Genomic DNA, 20,351 nt, shown 5'->3' with positions numbered 1-20,351 from the left:
TGATTTACAGGTAAACTGTACAATTAGTTTTTGTTTTTATCTATATTTAATACTCCATGCATGTACCGTAAGATTCGATGTGACGGAGAATCTTGAATTTTTTTTGATTTTTGAGGTGAACTAGACAAGGCCTTGGCATAAGCCCCGTTTGGTTCATTACTTGTTTAACGCTCTCCCTGAGGCCTTGTTTACTTCACCTCCAAAACCAAAAACTTTTTAAGATTGCTCGTTACATCAAAACTTACGGCATATGCATAGAGTATTAAATATAGATGAAAGCAAAAACTAATTGCACAGTTTATCAATAAATCGCGATATGAATCTTTTAAACCTACTTACTTTATGATTGGACAATGTTTGTCAAATAAAAACGAAAATACTACAGTGTCGAAATTCAAAAAATTTTCAGATCTAAACAACGCCTTAATGTGTGGCTGACTTTTTTTTTACAACAACCAAACTTAAATTTATTAACCACAGCAAGCAAGTGTTAAAATAGTGACAAACTACGTAGAGTAGAGCCTGAATAAGTGAACATATAGATCCACAATGGGACCTAGTACAACGGCAATCTTGGGTAACAGGAGGGGTGTTTTGGGTTTGTTTAGGCCTTGTTTAGTTCCCAAAAAATTTTGCAAAATTTTTCAGATTCCCCGTCACATCGAATCTTTAGATGCATGCATGAAGTATTAAATATAGACGAAAATAAAAACTAATTGCACAGTTTGATCGGAATTGACGAGACGAATCTTTTAAGCCTAGTTAGTCCATGATTGGACAATATTTATCAAATACAAACGAAAATGCTACAGTACCCATTTTGCAAAATTTTTTGCAACTAAACAAGGCCAGCCAAAATATCTGCTGTTGGTTTTGTCTTCTGTTCATCAACAAGAGTTGGGCATCTAGGGTGGCTGCTACGTTGGAATAACCCTGTGTAAAAGGTTTAGCAGCAACAAACCGGTCTGTGGTGCCGCCTGCAATGCAAGGCGTCGGCCAAACAGAGACCGAAACATTACCTCCAGAAACCCTCAACGGTAGTGCAGGTCGCTTTCTCCCCCAAATTTTGAACGCCAAACCCTAGCTCTGCTTCTCAGTGCCCCGTCTCCATGGACATCGGCGGCAGCGGCGGCATCGCATCGTCGCCGGGGACGGTGGACGACAAGTTTGCGCGGAGGCGCTCCCGCCGCGTGAGCTTCGCGGACACCACCGCGGTGCACGTGTTCGACCGCGACGAGGACTTCGAGACGCCCCCCGAGGAGCGCGAGCCCGGCTCCACCTCTCCCTCCCCGTCTCCCGGGAGGTCCTCGGCTGGCCGGGAGGATGAGGACGACACGGGGGAGGATTTCCACCGCCCCCCGGTCAACTTCCTCCAGGACGTCGACTCGTCGTCCCCAGGCAGCGCCGCCGGATCCATGGCCTCCGTCGATGGTGAGGTCCTTTGTTTGTTTCGAAATAAAAAAAATATCCGTGAATTGGATGGTTGATTTTGTTGCGACTCCCACATAGTTTGCTTCCTACAGTCAATGGGGAATTTTACTTTATTTAGGCCGGAGCTTATTTCTGATGCTCAGGTTGTTGCATTTGTCAACTGAATTATGTCAGCTTAGCTGTTCAGAGATGCCATACTTCTCTTTGTGTTGGATCCAGATGTTGATGTTAGATGTGCTGTGCCGTACTTTTGATACCGTGGGCAAATTTATTGTGCTGACTGCTGAATTGTGAATATAGATGCTATATATATAGATTTAAAGTGTAGATGGCGTATTGATTGCACAATGCATCAAGCTAGCAGTCATTCTTGTATTGTTTGCTCAGTAAAATCTTTAAAACAAAGCAATGTCAATGGATTTGAAGTTGCTTGTGGATTCATTTTTTTTTCGGATTTAGAAATTAGAAAGTAGAATATCACTATATGGCATGGGTTGTCTTGCTTTTGCGTGTCCATGCTTCTAGTGTGAGTGTGTGACCCTTCTATTCTTTTATATTAGTTATATATGCTAACCATATGCCATATTACTTTGTGGAAAAGCCTGTCTTCTCACTATGCCCATTCCTACGACAGATGAAAACTTCTTTGGACCTGTATCGGCAAGCTTCATTCAAACAGGAAGACCATCGGATTCTGGAATGTCAGAGGATGACAACCATGATATAACTATGGATTCCAGGACGTTCTCTTTGTATTTTCGCAATATTGCTCCACCAGATGACTGTACAGCCAACTCAGCTGCGAGTCTAATGACACCTAATACTGCATCTGAGGGACCCCTGAAGGAACTTACTGCATCTAATCCTGCAACAACATCAATCAATTGTCGGGATACATTGACTGACATGAGTTTGTTGAGTGGTAGCCGCAGAACTTATGATTATGATAAGCTGTCACCCACGTTGAGGAGTATGATGAAGAAGATAAAAGGGAGCCAGCAAGCAAGCTCTCATAAAGTTGGTGTTTCTGATGTACCTCTTGATTGTGTTTTAACCTTGTCTACATCTGAGAAAGAAAGTAGGGAAGAAAATTTATGCATTGACAATGGTATATCTTCTGATAATCTGGGCATAGTTAATACGACTGTAGAGCACGCTTCTGGTCGAAATCCAGTTTCGACCAGCACAGATCTGATTCAAGAAGATAATGAAATGATAATTGATGGCCATGAGAATTCACAGGTTATGTACTGATCCTTTTCTTTTACATGTTTGTTTGAGCCAAGCAGCTCATGTATTATATTATCATTTATACTAATTTGGTATCAAACTCTTTGATGTGTTTTAGGTATACATTAGAACCTGCAATTAACTGCAGCACCTAAACACTTTCTCATATATCTAAACCTACATGTTGGAAGGATCCTAGAGAAACTAGTATAGGAGGCACTAACATCCTTGATAGCTGTAGTCAAACACAGTTGTCTACACGTTGTTTTTTTTTCTCTCGAACATGTGGGAGAGCTGCATATATTTATATTAATAAGAGAGTGAAGGGGTAAAGAAGTCCAAAACAAGACACCAACACACTCATGTCCAGGAGCTATTCAAAACATTTGCGCCTTTGGAAAAACATAGAAATTTCTCAACCTGCACAGGAAAAAACACCTAGCCAAAACTAGTTACCCTCCTGCTTCAAGGCAGCTATGAAGGAAATTCCTTTGGCACCCACTACCCCCCCTCCCCCCCCCCCCCCCCCCCCCCCACCCCCAAAATCTTTTTTCTTTGGTGGATGGAGCCAGAGTGCTTGCAAGATTTGGTGAAGGTGTGAAGCCCCATCAAAGACACATTGGTTCTGGTGGTTCCATATAGACCAGGCTCTGAGGATGATGATGGAATTAAGATCTTGCCCAACCTGCCCGTCCACCACAGCAGCAGCTCTAGCCCACCAATCATCAAAGGAAAACTCTCCTGATTGGGGCGAAAGGTTCTGAAGGCCCACTGTATTCAGCAGCCTGAACCAAAACTGCATTTCCCTATTCTTGTCTCTCATTGTACTATCATTTGGTTATTTCGTTTATTTGACATCTATTGACTATTGCTTTGGTGCTTATGTGTTTGCAATTGAACTATCTTGCAGAACTGTAACCATGATCACATGGATGTTGACCCTGGTGCCAATAATGCTGTAGAACCTCCTGCAAAGATTTCCCCAGCATATAAATCATTCATGAGTAATGGTGACATACAATCCCACCTCGTCGATCAATCTTTGTCAAAACATCAACCATCTGGATCAAATTTCACTACAAGTGTTTCCTCCATCTGTAATGTTGACATGGCAACCCATCTTTTGGATCAACCACCTGGTAAGGATAACACAGATGCTACCCAGTCGTCAAGTGCAGCTACTGCCATTTTGCTGATGGACGCTGAGCAGCTGCGACAGCGAAATGAAGTGATGGATACAGAAACAGTTCTACACACTCCAAGAACTGCTGGTCTGCAGTTGCAAGTTCCACAAGGATCTTTATCCTCCTTACGCTTAAAAAGGCAGAAACTTTTCGCTACTACTGTATCCAATACTAGTAAAGTGGCAAGACAGGAGGGTTGTTCTTTGGGTACTGAGTTTGTTGAACATGACAAGAGAATTTCTTCTCTGAAGCCTCAAGAATTGCCTGCAGCTTCCCGGTTACAGTTGGTTGAGAAGAAAGAACATGGTCATCAAGAAAGTGACATGTTCAGCAATACTGAAGATCATGATTCCACCTTATCTGTTTCTTCTCATTCTGTTCCAAAACTGAAGAAAACCAGTGAGTCTTTTATCCTAGGCACTCCTCAAAGACATAGGCTAAATGAGTCCACTAAGGTCCCAGATACCTCATGTCCTGTCATTACTTTGGATAGCCAACCTAGTCGTGAATGCAACTCTCATCTGGATTTAGATGGTGTTGGAAGAAAGAGAACTGCTGAGGAAAATGGTCATGCTGTGCAAGAGTGTCCTGAAGAAACCGCTAAGACAGCAAGAAGCCCTAGAAAATCAAGAAAAGAGATTCCTTGTGTATCTCAGCCTTCTCCTATGGTTGAAGAAAAACAGAATGATGCTCATGTTAATGGGAAGTCCTTGGATATTGATTGGAACAAGGTAAAAGTAACCAGTCTAAACTATGTATTCATTTCTGTATACACAAATTTTTTTCAGTGAATTGATTAGTTTCTGTAAAATGATCAGGAATTCTCTCTTTTGTATAGGTAGTACGTGCCATAACTAATGCCACGGAGCAAGTTTTGTCAGCATCAATAAGCAAGTATAATCTACAACAGGTACACTTTTTCCGCGGTCAGTAGTAAAGTAACATACTTTATTTTAGAAAAAAAAATCTTTTGCCCAGAGTGGCCTATTTTGAAAATTGTACTTCAACAGTTGTCCTGTTGAAGCATTTGCATTTCATTGAATTGCAATGTTTCCGGTAGCTAATACTCATATTGTGTTTGCTGAATTTTAAAGTTGTTTTCTTTGTTAGGTGAACTAAAATATTGAGTAAATTTCAGCGAACTACATGACTAGTCAAATTACTGTAAAGATAATTTTATGCTTAACTCATCCAAAACCATACGTGTGTCCATATTACCATGAACTGTGTTTTGTAACTAGAATAACAACATTGATTTGGATGTGAACTGACATACTGGGTCCACATGTAAGACAGCTGCAGCTCACAGACTAACCGTGTCATATATGTCTAGGCCCAATATGTCATTGACATTTAAACTAACAGTGTCAGCTACCAAATTTAGTTTGGCTATCATATGAAATGAACAAATGTTATGTAGTTTTGAGCCTTTGAGAAATATGCTCCGAAAAATTCATATTTTTTCGATAATTTAGACTACATAAGCATAGTTATAAATATTTTTATACTTTTTTAGTGTTGCCGGGTATTCATGAATCATGATGCTATTCACCAATGTTTTTTTTTTAATTTTTCTTTTTCCCCTTGTTGGGTTGGGGAAGGGGGCGTTTATAATTGATGGTTTGGGGATGAAAAAGGCTTGTAATAGTAATGATGCAAATCATACGAAGCGAAGGATGACCCTCTCTCCCGCCGACTCCCTTCCCGACATCTCGCCTCCCCTCAACCCCAGCCGGTGCTCACTCCGAGCCCGTCGGCCACCATCCCCTATTATAAGTCATTCCAAGAATCTTCGAGAGTCAAAACATCTCAAATTTGACCAAAGTTATAGAGGGAATTACAAATATTTATGGCATTAAATGATTAAATAGAGATATTATGAAAATATAATTAATGAAGAATCTAATAGTACTTGGTTTGTACCATAAATGTTATTATCTTATCATATAAACTTGGTCAAACTTGAGATGCTTTGACTCTCCAAGATTCTTGGAATGACTTATAATTTGGGATGGAGAGAGTATAATAAATTTAATCTGATGATCTAGCACTCAAGTTGTTACTTAATGTTATTTTCTGTTTGCCTTTTGAATGAAGCTTGATATGCTAAGCGATAAGTTGGATGAGATTCGTATGGCTAACAAATACAAAAGGCTTGCTACTGCTTTGGTATGATATCATCTTTTAGCTTTTAATTTTAGCAACAACATGTTGTTTATTTCCTATTTGGAGTTTCCCACTTATCTAGGTGACATGTTTGTTCTTTGTACCCAGAGGATCAAAGATTGCTATGGTGATAAGCAAAAGAGGTATTTAATGATTGACTTGCATATTTTTTTTAATTGGTGTCTGCTTTAATGAAATCTATATGTAACTCTATATGTAACTCTACTTATCCAGATTAGAGGAGGCAAGATTTCTTCATGACAAGCTTTTCTTTGAAAAGGCGAAGCTACAAATAAATAATATGAAGCTAGTTAAACTCCAAGTCAGAATTTAATCATCTTTTTTGTTATTAAAAATCCCCTTTATGGCCTGTAAGTTGCAGCCAGATGCTAGTTTCCTCTTTCCATTTTGGTACAGAAAAAGGCTCAGCTATGTCAAAATGGAATTCAAGAGTGCTGCTTTCTGAAATCTAAGATTTTGGGCGCAGCACAAATGAAGGATGCTTCATTTCCTGCAGCTATTTCAGTCAGTGCCAGTGATAGACAGGTAAAGATTTGATACAGGATTTTCTGTTTTTTTTTGTATAGCGAATGCATATCACAATCCTAATTGCCTCATTTATTTCGGTCGGCAAGCTTGTATCTGTAGCCAACTATAGAATGCAGACAACTAAGCAATGGATCTGATCATGTAAATACCTTTTAGGTGCCATGGTTTTGATCTATTTATTCTTGACTGCATAGCCATTCTTGTGGTTACTACTGCTTCTATAGCATATGTTGCTTATGTTCTTACAACTATCCTTTTCCATTATTTTCATTCTTCACTCCTTTATTTTGGGTAAATTCTGTTCCTTCTATTGTCACCTAAGCTTGCATTTGGTAAAATGAAGCAGAGAAATTTGCATCCCTTTGAAATGTAAGCAGAAACTTTTTCAGTTGCATAAAATATTTTTGCGGTGAATTATACTTCTTGTGTTTACCCAGGAAGAACTTGCTATCGTTTCTCAAAAGAGGCTTGAACTAAAAAATATTCAACAGAAAGTGGAGAAATTAAGGAGTTCCCTTGAATGTTTTCACAATATTGAAGGTGACATTGATAGTGATAGTGTGGTGAGGTATGCTAAAGAGCAGTTGATGATGAGAAATCAGCATCGCATCATCCACCGGCTAGCAGGGGTATTGGTGTATGGCTTAATGTTAAATCTCCTGTTCATATTTTTCTGTCTGTAGATCTCTCTCTATCCAACTTACATTTCTTTTATTTATTCAGCTCTGCAAGCTGGATGACATAGTTAAAAGGGACAATAAGCGTGATGTCATCCTCAACTATCACAATTTGTTGTTCCAAAGGTAATCATTCTCAGAATTGTATATTATTTTTTTCCCATGTTATAGCAACCATGATTATACTACCTACTTTAGAATGGAAACTGCTAGATCATTGGTTTTTTATTTTAAACAGATTGCTGGTTTTAACTGTCCCAGAATCTCAGTTGCAAATTTCTAATAAGAAACTAAGTGGTTTTGTCTGATTCCAGTGAACTTGGTTTTGTTAACTATGAAGACTTATATTATAGGCCTGTAGGCCCATACGGTCTGGCCCATGAGGCTCTCTAGACCTATATATACTCCTTGCCATCTCTCTGGAGAGTTTATGCTCTCAGATCCCTAAGGTACGTAACATGGTATCAAAGCCATGGATTAGGGTTAGGATTAGCCTCATCTAATTCACCCACGATCCAATTTTTTCTTGGGATCCTTTCCTCTGCTTTGTGCGGCCCGTTGTCACGCCTCTGCTTTGTGCGGCCCGTCATCGCGCCTTCGTCGTTCGCCGTCCGCCGTCGCCTTCGTCGTTCGCCGTCCGCCGTCGCGCCTTCGTTGGCCGTGCGCGCGAATCACGCGCGGACCCGGTCGCGCGGATCGCAGGGGGCTTCACGCGAGGACCCGGTCCGTCCGCGCGGATTGCGGGGCTTCACGTGCGCGCGTGGACGTCCGCCGTCGCGCGAGTCGCGCCTTCCAGTGCGGACCCGACCCGTCGCGCGCGGCCCGTCCTCTTCACGCGGACGCGACGCGGGGTCGCGGTCTTCACGCGCGGAACCCGGACGCGACGCGCGACACTCCACTGCACGCGCGGATCGGATCGCAGGGCGACTTCTTCCGGGCGACTTCTTCAGTCTTCGTGGCTATCTTCGTGGAACTCTCCTGTCTTCTCAGGAACGGAGTTTTGCTCAGTTTGCGGTGATATCCCTCTCACTTATTCGTCTTCAACTTAGTGCTCAGATTCCATCATGTCTCAGTCTCAGTCTCATCATTCTGCTATTGTTATCAACATCGCACTGGATGGTCAGAACTATTTAGAGTGGGCTTTTACTGTTGAAACTGCATTAAGGGGTCACGGTCTTTATTTTCATTTGACTGATGATCCACCAACTCTTAAGTCCGATAATAGTAATGCTGCTGCTGTCAAAACTTGGGAAATCAATGATGGGAAAGTCATGGCTGCTATGGTTAACAGTGTTAAACAAACCATGATTATGAGCCTGCGCAAGTTTAAGCAAGCCAAACCTATGTGGTCTTATCTGAAGGACCGCTATGTCCAGGAGAGTGGTGCTCTTCAACATACTCTTATGCAGCAGCTTCATGTTATTGAACAGAAAGACATGTCCATTGATGAGTATTATTCTGCCTTTGATCGTTTGATGGGTTCTTTGATTTCCATGGTGCCTCAGTGTACAGCAGGTCAGAACTGTACAGCACTCTCATTTATTGAGCAGTTCCTTACCTACAGATTTGTCATGGGAGTGAAGGCAGAGTTTGATTCTATCCGTACCAGATTACTTCATACTTCTTCTACTCTGACCATGGCAAAGGCATTGTCTGAACTGCTTGCTGAAGAGACACGTACTGTGCCTAACCCTCACAGTGTGTTGGCAGCTTCTCATCAGCGGACTATTGCATTAAAAGAACCCTGTAAGCATTGTGGCAGGACTAATCATAGTTCAGATAATTGTTTTGCTAAGCATCCAGAGAAGCTGCTTTCGTGCTCGTCGTGCTGCTCGTGGTCGTGGTACTTCTTCCACTCCTAGAGGTTCAGCTAGTGGCACTGTTTCTGTGGCTGCTTCCTCGACTGTTGGTACTCCCTCGTCCTGGGTGCTTGATTCTGGAGCCTCCTTTCACGTGACATCTGATCAGTCCCAGTTGGTTGCTTGCAAGCCGGTCACTGATGCCACTTCCATTCAGACAGCTGATGGTACTTCTTGTCATATTACTCATCAGGGTTCACTTTGCAATAATTATTTTTCTGTACCAAATGTTTCCTATGTACCTCAGTTGTCTATGAATCTTCTGTCAGTTGGTCAAGTTACCGACCAGAATTGTTTTGTTGGCTTTGATGACTCATCTTGTTTTATTCAGGACCGTCGCAGCGGGAAAGTGATTGGGACTGGCCATCGCCGTAAAGGTGCTTCCAACCTCTATGTTCTCGACACCCTACGACTTCCTTCGTTCGCTGCATCTACAGCTCATGCCTCATCTGCTGCATCATCCTCTGCTTCATTTGCCAAGTGGCATCATCGTCTTGGTCATCTTTGTGGGTCTCGTTTGTCCTCCATGATAAATAAAGGTCGTTTAGGTCATACATCTATTGAGTCTAGTTTTCATTGCAAGGGTTGTAAACTTGGCAAACAAATACAACTTCCGTATTCTTCTAGTGTTTCTCATACTGCTAGATCTTTTGATCTTATTCATTCAGATGTATGGGGTCCTGCACCTTTTGCTACAAAGGGTGGCCACAAATATTATGTCATTTTCATTGATGATTATTTTCGCTATACATGGATTTATTTCATGAAACATCGTTCACAATTGTGTTCCATTTATCAATCTTTTGTTCGAATGGTTCGCACCCAGTTTTCTACTCCTATTAAAATTCTCCGCTCAGACTCTGGGGGTGAATATTTGTCCGCTGCTTTTCGACAATTTTTGTCATCTGAGGGTACCCTTGCACAACTTTCTTGTCCAGGTGCTCATGCTCAGAATGGCGTCGCTGAACGAAAACATCGCCATCTCATAGAGATGGCTCGCACCCTTTTGATTTCATCTTTTGTTCCTTCTCATTTTTGGGGTGAAGCTGTTTCCACTGCTGTCTATCTCATTAATAGGCAACCATCATCCAAGTTGTTTGACCGATGCCCTAGTGAAGTACTTTATGGTACTCCTCCAAGCTATGACCATCTTTGAGTTTTTGGATGCACATGCTATGTCCTGCTTGCCCCTCGTGAGCGCACAAAATTGACTGCACAGTCTGTTGAGTGTGTTTTCTTGGGATATAGTCCTGAGCATAAGGGCTATCGATGCTATGATCCTTCTTCCCGTCGCATACGCATCTCTCGTGATGTTAATTTTGTTGAGGACCGTCCTTTCTTTTATAATCCATCCACAAAGCCCTCATATTCCCCCACAGAGTCCACCTCCTTTTTGTGTCTTCCTCCATCTTCACCTAGCAATGACGCCTCCATACCTCCTGTTCCTATTTTCATCACGCCACCCTTACCTTCTGATCCACCTTCATCTTCTGCACCAACTCCACCTCCACTACCTCACTCCTTTTCTAAACCACCTATCACACGTGTTTTCAGCCGTCGTCCTAAAAACCTCACCCACATTTCTTCTAGTTCTACCACCTCGGCCAGTCCTGATGAGCCCGTTGTTGATGATTCTAATAATACTACTATTGATGAGTCATCTATTGTTTCTGATGAGTTACAGGTTGGTCCACGATATAATCTTCGAGATCGTAGCTCTATTCATCCTGCAGACAAGTATGGTTTTCCTCATGTCAATGCTATTGTTGATGAGCCATCCACTTATCAAGAAGCTGCTTGTATTCCCGAATGGCAGCTAGCTATGTCTGAGGAACTTGCTGCTCTTGATCGTCAAGGCACTTGGGATCTTGTTCCATTGCCATCACACGTGGTACCTATTACATCTAAGTGGGTATTCAAAGTTAAGACCAAGTCAGATGGCTCCATAGAAAGATACAAAGCTCGTCTTGTTGCCAGAGGTTTTCAGCAGATTCAAGGTCTTGATTATGATGAGACATTTGCACCGGTTGCTCATATGACAACAGTTCGTACATTACTTGCAGTAGCAGCTGCTTCTTCTTGGTCCATATCTCAAATGGATGTTAAGAATGCTTTTCTTCATGGTAATTTGACTGACGAAGTTTATATGCAACCACCTCCAGGAGTTGTTGCTCCTCCAGGATATGTTTGCCATCTTCGTCGTGCTTTATATGGCCTGAAACAGGCCCCTCGTGCTTGGCATGAGCGTTTTGTTTCTGCCATACGGGCTGCTGGTTTTTCACCTAGTGATCATGATCCGGCCTTATTTGTTCATTTGTCCCCACGTGGTCGAACTTTGCTACTTCTATATGTTGATGATATGCTGATTACAAGTGATAAAGGATCACATTTCTTATGTGAAGCAGCAGCTTAGTGCTGAATTTCAGATGTCGGATTTGGGTCCTCTCAGTTATTTCTTAGGCATTGAGGTCAAGCGATCCACCAAGGGATATCAACTTTCTCAGTCTAAGTACATTCAGGACCTTATTGCTCGTTCAGGCATCACTGACGACAGGACTGCTGCTACACCTATGGACCTTCACTTACAGCTTCGTCTCACTGATGGGGTACCTCTTCAGGATCCCTCTCGATATCGACATATAGTGGGCAGTCTTGTTTATCTCACTGTCACCAGGCCTGACATTGCTCATGCAGTTCATATTTTGAGTCAGTTTGTTTGTGCCCCGACTTCTGTTCATTTTGGACATCTACTTCGTGTCTTGCGATATTTACGGGGGACATCATGTCAGAGTTTGTTCTATGCACATGACAGTCCACTTCAGCTTCATGCTTATTCAGACTCCACTTGGGCGAGTGACCCCAATGATCGACGCTCCATCACAGGGTACTGCATTCTTCTTGGCTCTTCTCCTATTGCATGGAAGTCCAAGAAACAAGCTGCTGTATCTCGCTCTAGTACAGAGGCTGAACTTCGAGCTCTTGCTACTACTACGGCAGAGATTGTCTGGCTTCAATGGTTGTTGGCTGATTTTGGTGTTTCTTGTGATGTTGCCACACCTCTTCTCTGTGATAATACCGGAGCCATACAAATTGCCAATGATCCTGTGAAGCATGAACTTACAAAGCATATTGGTGTGGATGCCTTCTTTACTCGGTCTCATTGTCAACAGAAGACTATCTCTCTCCAGTATGTGCCCTCTGAGTTGCAATTGGCTGACTTTTTTACTAAAGCACAAACTCGAGAGCAGCATCGGCTTCACTTGATCAAACTCAATGCTTCCAATCCTCCGCTTCCACCTTGAGTTTGAAGGGGGGTGTTAACTATGAAGACTTATATTATAGGCCTGTAGGCCCATACGGTCTGGCCCATGAGGCTCTCTAGACCTATATATACTCCTTGCCATCTCTCTGGAGAGTTTATGCTCTCAGATCCCTAAGGTACGTAACAGGTTTGACTTGAGAAGTTGCAATCTTTTATGTAACAAGGCAACAAATTAATACACTTTGCTTTGTTATTTGAAGTGCCTTATTTTGTTTCCGACCGTTCCTTCGACAGGATCATCTTAAACATCAGTGGTACGTCTAGCATATTTGTGAATAATTCACTGAATGGAAACCGAATTGGACAGGTGAGATGACCAAACTCTTTTCGTTCTTCTGTATGTAATCAATTCATGAGCCATGATTCTTTTTAATTCTTGGTCAGACATTTCCAAATGTGGATGCATCTTTGGCATTCAATTTTGTTTTCAAAGCCGAGGAGAACCAGATAGTTAGTGATTTACAATCCTTGCAGAAGAAGACAACGGTGAGTTTACTTGAGTTTGGAAATTTTTGCTGAACAACCATTAGAGCTGTTCACTTTAAGAATTTTTTTTCTGTTACTGATCTCAAATGCCATTAAGCGCACCTTCCTTGTATGATGTGAACATCTATGAACGTCACGCCCTTTATTGCATGTTATATAATAGTGCGCCCCATCAGTAATCATTTCTCTTTGTTTGAGCATAGTTATACCAAACCCCTTTTTCTTCAAAATCGCTGTCATGTATTGGAAGGCCATAGAAGAGTCCTGTTTACTAACATGCATTTTTCATTTTGTGCAGGAAACAAGCTTGCTTCTTGGAAATCTTATTGATGTTTTAGAAGAAATCAGGTTATCTAAATTACAGTTACTAAATCTTACCTCCGCTGCTTTTGTTTTGGAGTCCCAGACATGTATGCTCTCTATCTCTTCTACCTTTTTATCTTCAAGTACTGGTGTCTTTTTGTCTAAATATGATATCATAAATGTTCTTTTTTAAAAAAATGCATAAACTGTTGTTACTTGAGGGTAGGTGGATGTTGTGCATTTGCTGTCCAGTAAAACTACTCTCTCCAGATGCAGAAAATGGTGATTTATCCATGTTTTTGTAGATGAATGTACATCTGAAAAACAGAGGGAGAGGGAGGGGGGAGGGAGAGAGCTTCAGTGATGAAATTGAAGAAGGCTTATTTACTTTATGTGCTTTCAATAGTGAGTTTAGTAGGAGAGCTCCAGATTCCAGTAGGAGAGCTCCAGATTCCATATTATACTTCACTGTAGCTTTGTCCTAACTCCTAAGTCAAAGTTCTTAAATTTCAACCAAGTTTATAGAAAAATGCACCGACATACAACATCAAATTAACTAGCAGGAACCCCCGCGCAGTTGCTCGGGTTAGCAGAGTATGACATATATAAGGTTGCTCATAAGAAACAGAAGAGTACATTAAATATGTTACAATTCTTAAATACTGGTACCTGGGGATTTAATCAGACTGTACAATCTTTTCATCATAAAAAAAAAATCTGCAGTCACATATGTAAGCACCTCAAACCCTTCTGAAGCACATGGATAGTTGGCAATGGTAGGCAACATGCTGATGGGCTGCCAATCATAATCATAACCCTGCCCTAGGAAGTCACAAAATTTCTTTGAAATGAAGACGCATCAGTATGACACAATAAAAAATTCTAGAATTAAACAGTGATGAAGTATGGTAAATCCCATTTCAACAGCGGAAGAAATAACCTTGGATAGCAATCAAATCAAAGTTAAGTGGAATTTACCATACTTCATCACTGTTTAATTGTAGAAATTTTTGATTGTGTCATACTGATGCGTCTTCATTTCAAAGAAATTATGTGCCTTCCTAAGGCAGGGTTATGATTATGATTGGCAGCCCATCAGCATGTTGCCTACCATTGCCAACTATCCATGTGCTTCAGAAGGGTTTGAGGTGCTAGAATTAAACAGTGATGAAGTATGGTAAATTTCTAGAAATAGAGCTGCTAGAGTGGGGAATATGTACCTCCTCATTGTTGCTTGACCATCTTGTCTGGCCAGGACAATGGCCTCTGTGCAGAGTGTAAAAAAAACTATATTAGTAAGGGAGGAAAGCAACGGAAACCCAATTCCAAATACATCCTAAGAGAAACAGAAAAATCTGGATAGAAGGTGAAGGAGATGACGCAGCTCCGGTGCATTGCTGGCACCAAGCCGTAGATGTTGCTGCCGTGGGAGCCGTAGATCTGTAGCCACGAGCGGCACACGATGCCGGTCCGCTGGCGAGCGGCTCCCACATGGCACTCCTTGTGAACTCTACATACGTCTATGTCCATTCTTTGTGCTGCAGAAACCTGAGCATGTTTATTTGGTCAATAACAAAAATTGTTGTAGAGTCAGACCATCAAGCATGTGGTGTGCATCATCCATGAGTGAGCCGTTCGTGAGTAGAAGATGGTCATCCTAACCCCAGTTCAAAAATTATGGGATTACTCTGAACACATATGGAGCATCATGCTGCATGAGTCGGTTGATCGATGGGGACCAACACAAGCATGAAATGGATGGCTGGACGTGTAAAAAAGTTAAGAAAAAAGAAACGGCGCTCACTTAACTTGTTGCAGCAAGATGAGTTGAAGTCGTCCCCAGTCATGTGCACTCCCTGAGCAGATGCCGGAGTCAAAGCAGGCCGATGCTGCACTGGTGTCTGCCTCACTAGACGATGATGGGTCGTCAGTGGTGCCGCGGCCTTACCCTTTTTATTGCTGCTGTGTCTAGCAGGGCCAGAGGCGGCGGAGTTGTCGATCTTGACAGCCGTCCTGCTGCAGGAAGTCCCAGGACCTGGTGGTGTGCAGCTGGTAGACCGGGTCAGCGAACATGGAGACGATGCCGGACTTCAGCTAGAGCGCAGCAGCCTCATCCCTTGACAGCCGCGCCGCGAACGGCGAACCTAGAGAAGCCGTGCTTGGCACGCCGGGGTCCTGTCGCATCTGGCGTGTGCCGTGGTGGTTGGCCTGTGCAGCCTGCCGTGCCGTAGGGGAGAGAGAGGGTGGGTGGGGGGATGTCCGCGCTGGTACCCACGCTCGAACCGGTGCTGACGCATAGGGGCCCGATGGCGTCAGGGCAGCCAGCATCCGGGATGGCGCCACGGATGTGAGAGCAAGCGAGGGCGGTGCGAGTGCTGCACCGCCCCGTGTGCTTTGCAGACGGGGGAGGGGAAAAGCACGGCGCCTGGGTTGGAGAAGGCCAGAAGGTTTGGGGCCCCGTGTGGTGGAGGACCAGAAGGAGCCTAAGGCAGGCAATGGATTGGAAGCATGCGTGAAATCGACGACCACCAGGAAATGACGATGTGGCGCAAGGAGCTGCTGATTTTGGTATACAGCAATAAGGATAATGGTATATATATGGTATATATTTCATTGTAACTGAACTTGTAGAATTTTGTGTATTTTTTTTAAAAAAAACTTGGTCAAAGTTGCATAGGTTTGTCTGCAATTTGGAACGAGGGGAGTAAGAATCATAAATGTCATCATTTGGAGACGAATTTCTGCACTTCTGTGTTGCTGCCCTAACCAGGGCCTAAATGGCTAGATAATACAATGTTTGTGCTGTTTTATGTCTTAGGTAAACTTGGCCTCCACCTGTCTTTCATAAGCTACAAGAGTGGCAAGAAGATTGTTTTCATCATCGACATGACAGACTTGAACCGGTTCGTCAACTACAACTAAATCTTCTTCCTACACATTGATCTACCTGTGTTGCTAAAACTTGTTTGATTTGAAACAGCTCGGTCTACCCTTCTGATCCATCTGAGTTACCCATTAAGGTTTGCGAAGCACGGACAACGCTACCACAGCCAAGCATAGATGTGATCATGGCTTCTATTCGGAACCTGCAACCTGGTCGCACAGTAATACTAAGGTTGTGTCGGATGGTATCCCGGCTGATTCATAGTTTACAATGATGACATGATCACTGGTGTGAAGGTGTATGAAGTAAACATCATCCGGATATGTAGGCAGTAGGCATTAACAGTGTTAGTTTCTTGCACGTACGCTTAAGATGTTTGAATGCATAAATCAGTCCTTTTCAGGTGGACGTGCAAGTGTCACGACGTAAAAATATGAGTGGATTAGTTGCTTTCCTTTGTGTGTGAGTGGGTTTGTTGCTTTGTTTGAAAGTGGGGTAACATTTGTATGCAAGTGATTTTGGTTACTGCAAATCCTTGTAACTCATTACAGCAACAATGCAGAACTCGTAGCTTCTCTACTTTCGTTATAAATATTATATGTTGTCGTTTGCGGGTTTTTTTTGTTCTTTTTTTTGTTTACCGAGCATGGTGAGATAGAATGTGATGAGGTCTTGCAGATACTATGTGTAATCAAGTGAAGGTGCTAGGTTAAGGTTCTGTCCCCGCAGCTGGAAGTGTCGCTGGAGGATTGTGTTGTGTCTTTGAAAATTACTATATTTCTTTCATTCATCATTTTGTTTTTCGTCGCCGCAGCTGGAACCATTGCTGAATGATTGTAACAAGCGTACGCGTACAGGCGAAATTAACACGTGTTCTGCGGACTCGTTACAAGGAAAGGTATAGAAGAAGAAAAAATATACTCTTCCCCTTCTTCCCCTGTATACAATATACAGCGAAGACAAATGAGAAGGGACAAAAAGAAAAAAGGGCTAAAAAATATTTGGCCATGCACCCGATGACGTCAGCTCGTGTTTTCACCTGCTCATTTTTGCGGTAAGGGCGTAGGAACGCTCGTCTCCCGCCCGCGTCGCGTCGTCATACGCCGGGCTTCTTGCTCATCTCGTGGAGGCCGGAGCCGCCGTCGCCGCTGCCGCCGCCGCCGCCGCCGCCGCCGAAATTGCCGCGGTGGAGCCTGCAGCGGAACGAACCCGCGTGCAGGGTCGGCGAGCAGAGGCACGCCCGGGGGCTCGCCGGCTGCTTATTCGTGGCCGTCCGCGGCGTGATGCTCTCGTGCGAGGAGGCGCCGTGCTGCTGCTGCTGCTGCCCCGGCGACGACGCGCCGGCGGCGTGGAGGAACAAGGCCTTCTTCTCCGGCACCGCGATCTTCTCGATCGGCGCCGGCCTGTGCAGCCGCATATGGTGATCCCCCATGGCACGCAGGTCCAACAACCACGCCCCTAACTAGCGGTGACGTTCTTGATTGATTCGCCGGCCGGCCTTGGTCCACTGAAAAACCGATTCCATCACACATAAATTACAAATTGATCAAACAAGCAAGAACCGGATCAAAAATGCAACAATCACTTTACATACTTATGTAAAGACAGGCATACATAAGATTTAAAATTACTTACCCTGAGTATGTTGAAATTAAATCAACAATGTATGGAGTTGATTAAACTACTAGATCTACTAAATTATCTCTATTATGGGTTATATATGTTGCTGTAGTAGTAACGAAATGGCGAGAGGGCGCTAAAGAGAAGTGATTTTATCGATGCAAAAGCCTATTTAAAGATGACAACAACTATTTTTGTCATGTATTCACGATACTTGTGGATCAGATATCCATGCCATGCATGAGCAGTCGAGCTGCTGAGCCTGAGCTGGAGTTTCTCTATTTTGAGACCAGTTTATATTTGGGCTCTGCAAATGTATCCTATTTTTTTTGCCCAAAAAACTTAATTGTATTGTGGAAAATATGGTACTTAGATTTTTCCCAAGTTGTTGGAGTCGATCGTCTATTCGGCTGGCTGTGTTTTGATTGATGCTGATGCTGATTTGTTGTGTGAAAATAATATTGTTCCATGTCGGCTGATTTTGGCTAATAAACTCAAGCGAACAATGGTCGGAGGAATTTGGTTGCTTTTTTTTGTGAGCACGGAGGAATTTGGTTGCTGGTACAATGGAAAATAGAAATAAATGAGCTAGTGAGTTATCAAGGTTGTTTGCATTTGCATTTGCATTTAACATAGAGGTAACATGGAAATGCACTACGACGGAAACGAACATCTAAGTTTAATTAGATGTTCGTAGGATTTTCTGATATGCACATAACAAATTTCTTCTTTTATATTTTATTTCTACTTTCTGCGCTAGCGTTATTAGTATACACGTGCTGATGTAATCCCTCTATCCTAAAATAAATACAATTCTCACTTCTAAAAAATCAAGCTATTTTAACTTTGACCAAAGTTATACTGCTGAACATTTGTAATACCAAATAAATATCAATACATTAGTTACGAGATACATTTTTATAGCAAACCTATTTGGAGACATGAATATTGGTATTATATTCTATAAACTAGAGCAAACTTAAAAAAAGGACCGACTCATCTCAAACATAGAATTGCTCTCTCTATCCCAAAATTAATGATAATACGCTTCTCGAGGAGTCAAACTTTGTTAAAATAGACAATACTAGTATGGCACTAGCACAATTAGGCATTGCATTAATAGACACCACCCGATTATATACTATGCCTTATTCATAATATGCCTTATTCATAAGGTGTCGTGCCGATACTAATCTAGCTAGTTAAGTAAAGGTCACACAAGCAAAGTATGTGCAAAGGCATAAACGTGGCAAGTAAGGAGCTTGAGTAAGAGAGAATATATTCATGAAAACATGACGATATATCCAATGGTATTGGTTGCAAAAACACAATCTCTAGTCCACATTGAAGCACCACTGAGGTATGCTCCTGGTCACCAAATCTCTCTTGGTCGAGCATGTTCACTCGATCAAAGGCAAAGGAGTCACAAAGTCTCCCTATGTTACCCAATCACTACTAGGGTGTTGAACCGCCACATAAGGCCTCTGCTAACCCAAGACAATGTGTTGGTCACCAAATCTTACAACTGCCACCACTGTCACCCGATTTGGCCACATTGTCAAATACAAACCAAGCAAAGGCAGGTGCGAGGCACACATAGTCTCACTATCTCCCCAAACTGCGATCACCTTGATGCCAAATCTACTATGGAGTTTCTCCACACGAGGGAGGGGGTCTCCTCGTCGATCCCACACACACCGACATGTCGCCGCTTCACACTAGGAATGGAGAGCCACCACCATGCCTTTATCGGAAGGTCACAGAGACCTCGAACGCTCTAGATAGCCAAGATACAAAGGCAACACAACCCTAGCACTCAAAGCTCTCAAGCTCTTAGGCGTAACTCGCACAATGATGCACTATAGTGTCTATCCTAGCCTTGGATGTGATCTTGAATGTCTTGAGATGGTGGGTGGAGTGTAGAAACACTTACTCTAACTTGTGATAGCTTGTGGCACTCTAGCACATTCAACCAAGTGAGACAACCTCATATATATTAATCCTCCTCAACTAGCCATTGGAAAAAGTTCGTCAGAAAATTGTGAGCACCATACAATCTGTTGCCTTCAACATTGAGATGTCAATGGGGCCCATTTCTTGATTTCCCGCGGGGAATTCACCTATTAGAGGATGGGGATGATATAGATTTTGCCGTCATGAGGAATTAAACGGGGCTAAAGTTGTCCCTCGTCAGCTATTAGCCGTTGGCTTTTTCCAAACACCAGATGATCCATTATCGACTACTTTTTTAACGTGGGATCGTTTGGTGAGAGTAATACTTCCATTGACTTAATGATTATCGCCAGACGATCCGTTGCTGCTCATTTTTCCTTCACCAGATCGCCCGTTGCCCTTCGTCAAACTGGGCTACATAGTGGCCAAGTCATTGGGGTGCACTGGATGATCCATTGATCGATGTGCATTCCCTTTGATGTCCGGCGCATGCAATCTTTCTTAGACACTTGTAGTACTCATCAATCGTCTGGCGTGTGCATTCCCTTTGCTGCCAAATCGTTCGGTGCTTTTTTTTTCTCCACACTTGTTTCTTTTTTTGTTCCCTTTTTTTTCCTGGTCTTCGCACCATTTGTTCTTTTGCATCCTAGGACCTATTATAACATGTCTAATATATGTCTGGCAGGC

The 20,351-nt window shown here is 42.8% G+C and overlaps 2 protein-coding genes across 10 annotated transcripts; one reads left to right on the top strand and one right to left on the bottom strand.

Annotated features, from left to right (window-relative positions):
- Positions 933-16,709, top strand: LOC8082273. 8 transcript variants are annotated; one of them, XR_002448835.1, is made up of 15 exons: positions 934-1,431; positions 2,066-2,673; positions 3,572-4,576; positions 4,684-4,755; positions 5,943-6,014; positions 6,120-6,154; positions 6,246-6,333; positions 6,429-6,557; positions 6,998-7,189; positions 7,284-7,363; positions 12,653-12,725; positions 12,803-12,904; positions 13,203-13,252; positions 16,026-16,110; positions 16,188-16,208. XR_002448835.1 is itself a non-coding variant. In XM_021450382.1 (15 exons), exons 1-15 carry the CDS (start codon positions 1,110-1,112, stop codon positions 16,363-16,365), a joined length of 3,153 nt encoding a protein of 1,050 aa, XP_021306057.1. In that variant the 5' UTR covers positions 941-1,109; the 3' UTR covers positions 16,366-16,709. The 8 variants fall into 8 exon arrangements, 5 of the variants coding, with proteins under 5 accessions (XP_021306059.1, XP_021306061.1, XP_021306060.1 ...); XM_021450382.1 differs by having other exon boundaries at positions 941-1,431; positions 13,203-13,314; positions 16,188-16,709; XM_021450383.1 differs by lacking the exon at positions 6,998-7,189 and having other exon boundaries at positions 940-1,431; positions 13,203-13,314; positions 16,188-16,709.
- LOC8082272 lies at positions 16,849-18,263 on the bottom strand. 2 transcript variants are annotated; one of them, XR_002448838.1, is made up of 3 exons: positions 17,727-18,263; positions 17,131-17,598; positions 16,849-17,028 (listed from the first exon to the last, which is right to left on the bottom strand). XR_002448838.1 is itself a non-coding variant. In XM_021450391.1 (2 exons), exon 2 carries the CDS (start codon positions 17,521-17,523, stop codon positions 17,188-17,190), a length of 336 nt encoding a protein of 111 aa, XP_021306066.1. In that variant the 5' UTR covers positions 17,524-17,598; positions 17,727-18,259; the 3' UTR covers positions 16,885-17,187. The 2 variants fall into 2 exon arrangements, 1 of the variants encoding a protein (XP_021306066.1); XM_021450391.1 differs by having other exon boundaries at positions 16,885-17,598; positions 17,727-18,259.

Source organism: Sorghum bicolor, chromosome 10, assembly GCF_000003195.3.
Source record: "Sorghum bicolor cultivar BTx623 chromosome 10, Sorghum_bicolor_NCBIv3, whole genome shotgun sequence".
NCBI classification, from domain to species: Eukaryota; Viridiplantae; Streptophyta; class Magnoliopsida; order Poales; family Poaceae; genus Sorghum; species Sorghum bicolor.
Note: the sequence above shows the minus strand (reverse complement) of the source record. Positions and strands in the feature narration are given on the sequence as shown.

What these genes read in the sequence shown, in the direction of transcription:
- LOC8082273 (XM_021450382.1), top strand. Translation starts at nt 1,110, where the DNA reads ATGGACATCGGCGGCAGCGGCGGCATCGCATCGTCGCCGGGGACGGTG. An exon ending in TGGATATTGATTGGAACAAG is followed by an intron (nt 4,577 to 4,683) that starts GTAAAAGTAACC and finishes TCTTTTGTATAG; the next exon opens with GTAGTACGTGCCATAACTAA. An exon ending in TGTTTTGGAGTCCCAGACAT is followed by an intron (nt 13,315 to 16,025) that starts GTATGCTCTCTA and finishes TTTATGTCTTAG; the next exon opens with GTAAACTTGGCCTCCACCTG.
- LOC8082272 (XM_021450391.1), bottom strand. Translation starts at nt 17,523, where the DNA reads ATGGGGGATCACCATATGCGGCTGCACAGGCCGGCGCCGATCGAGAAG.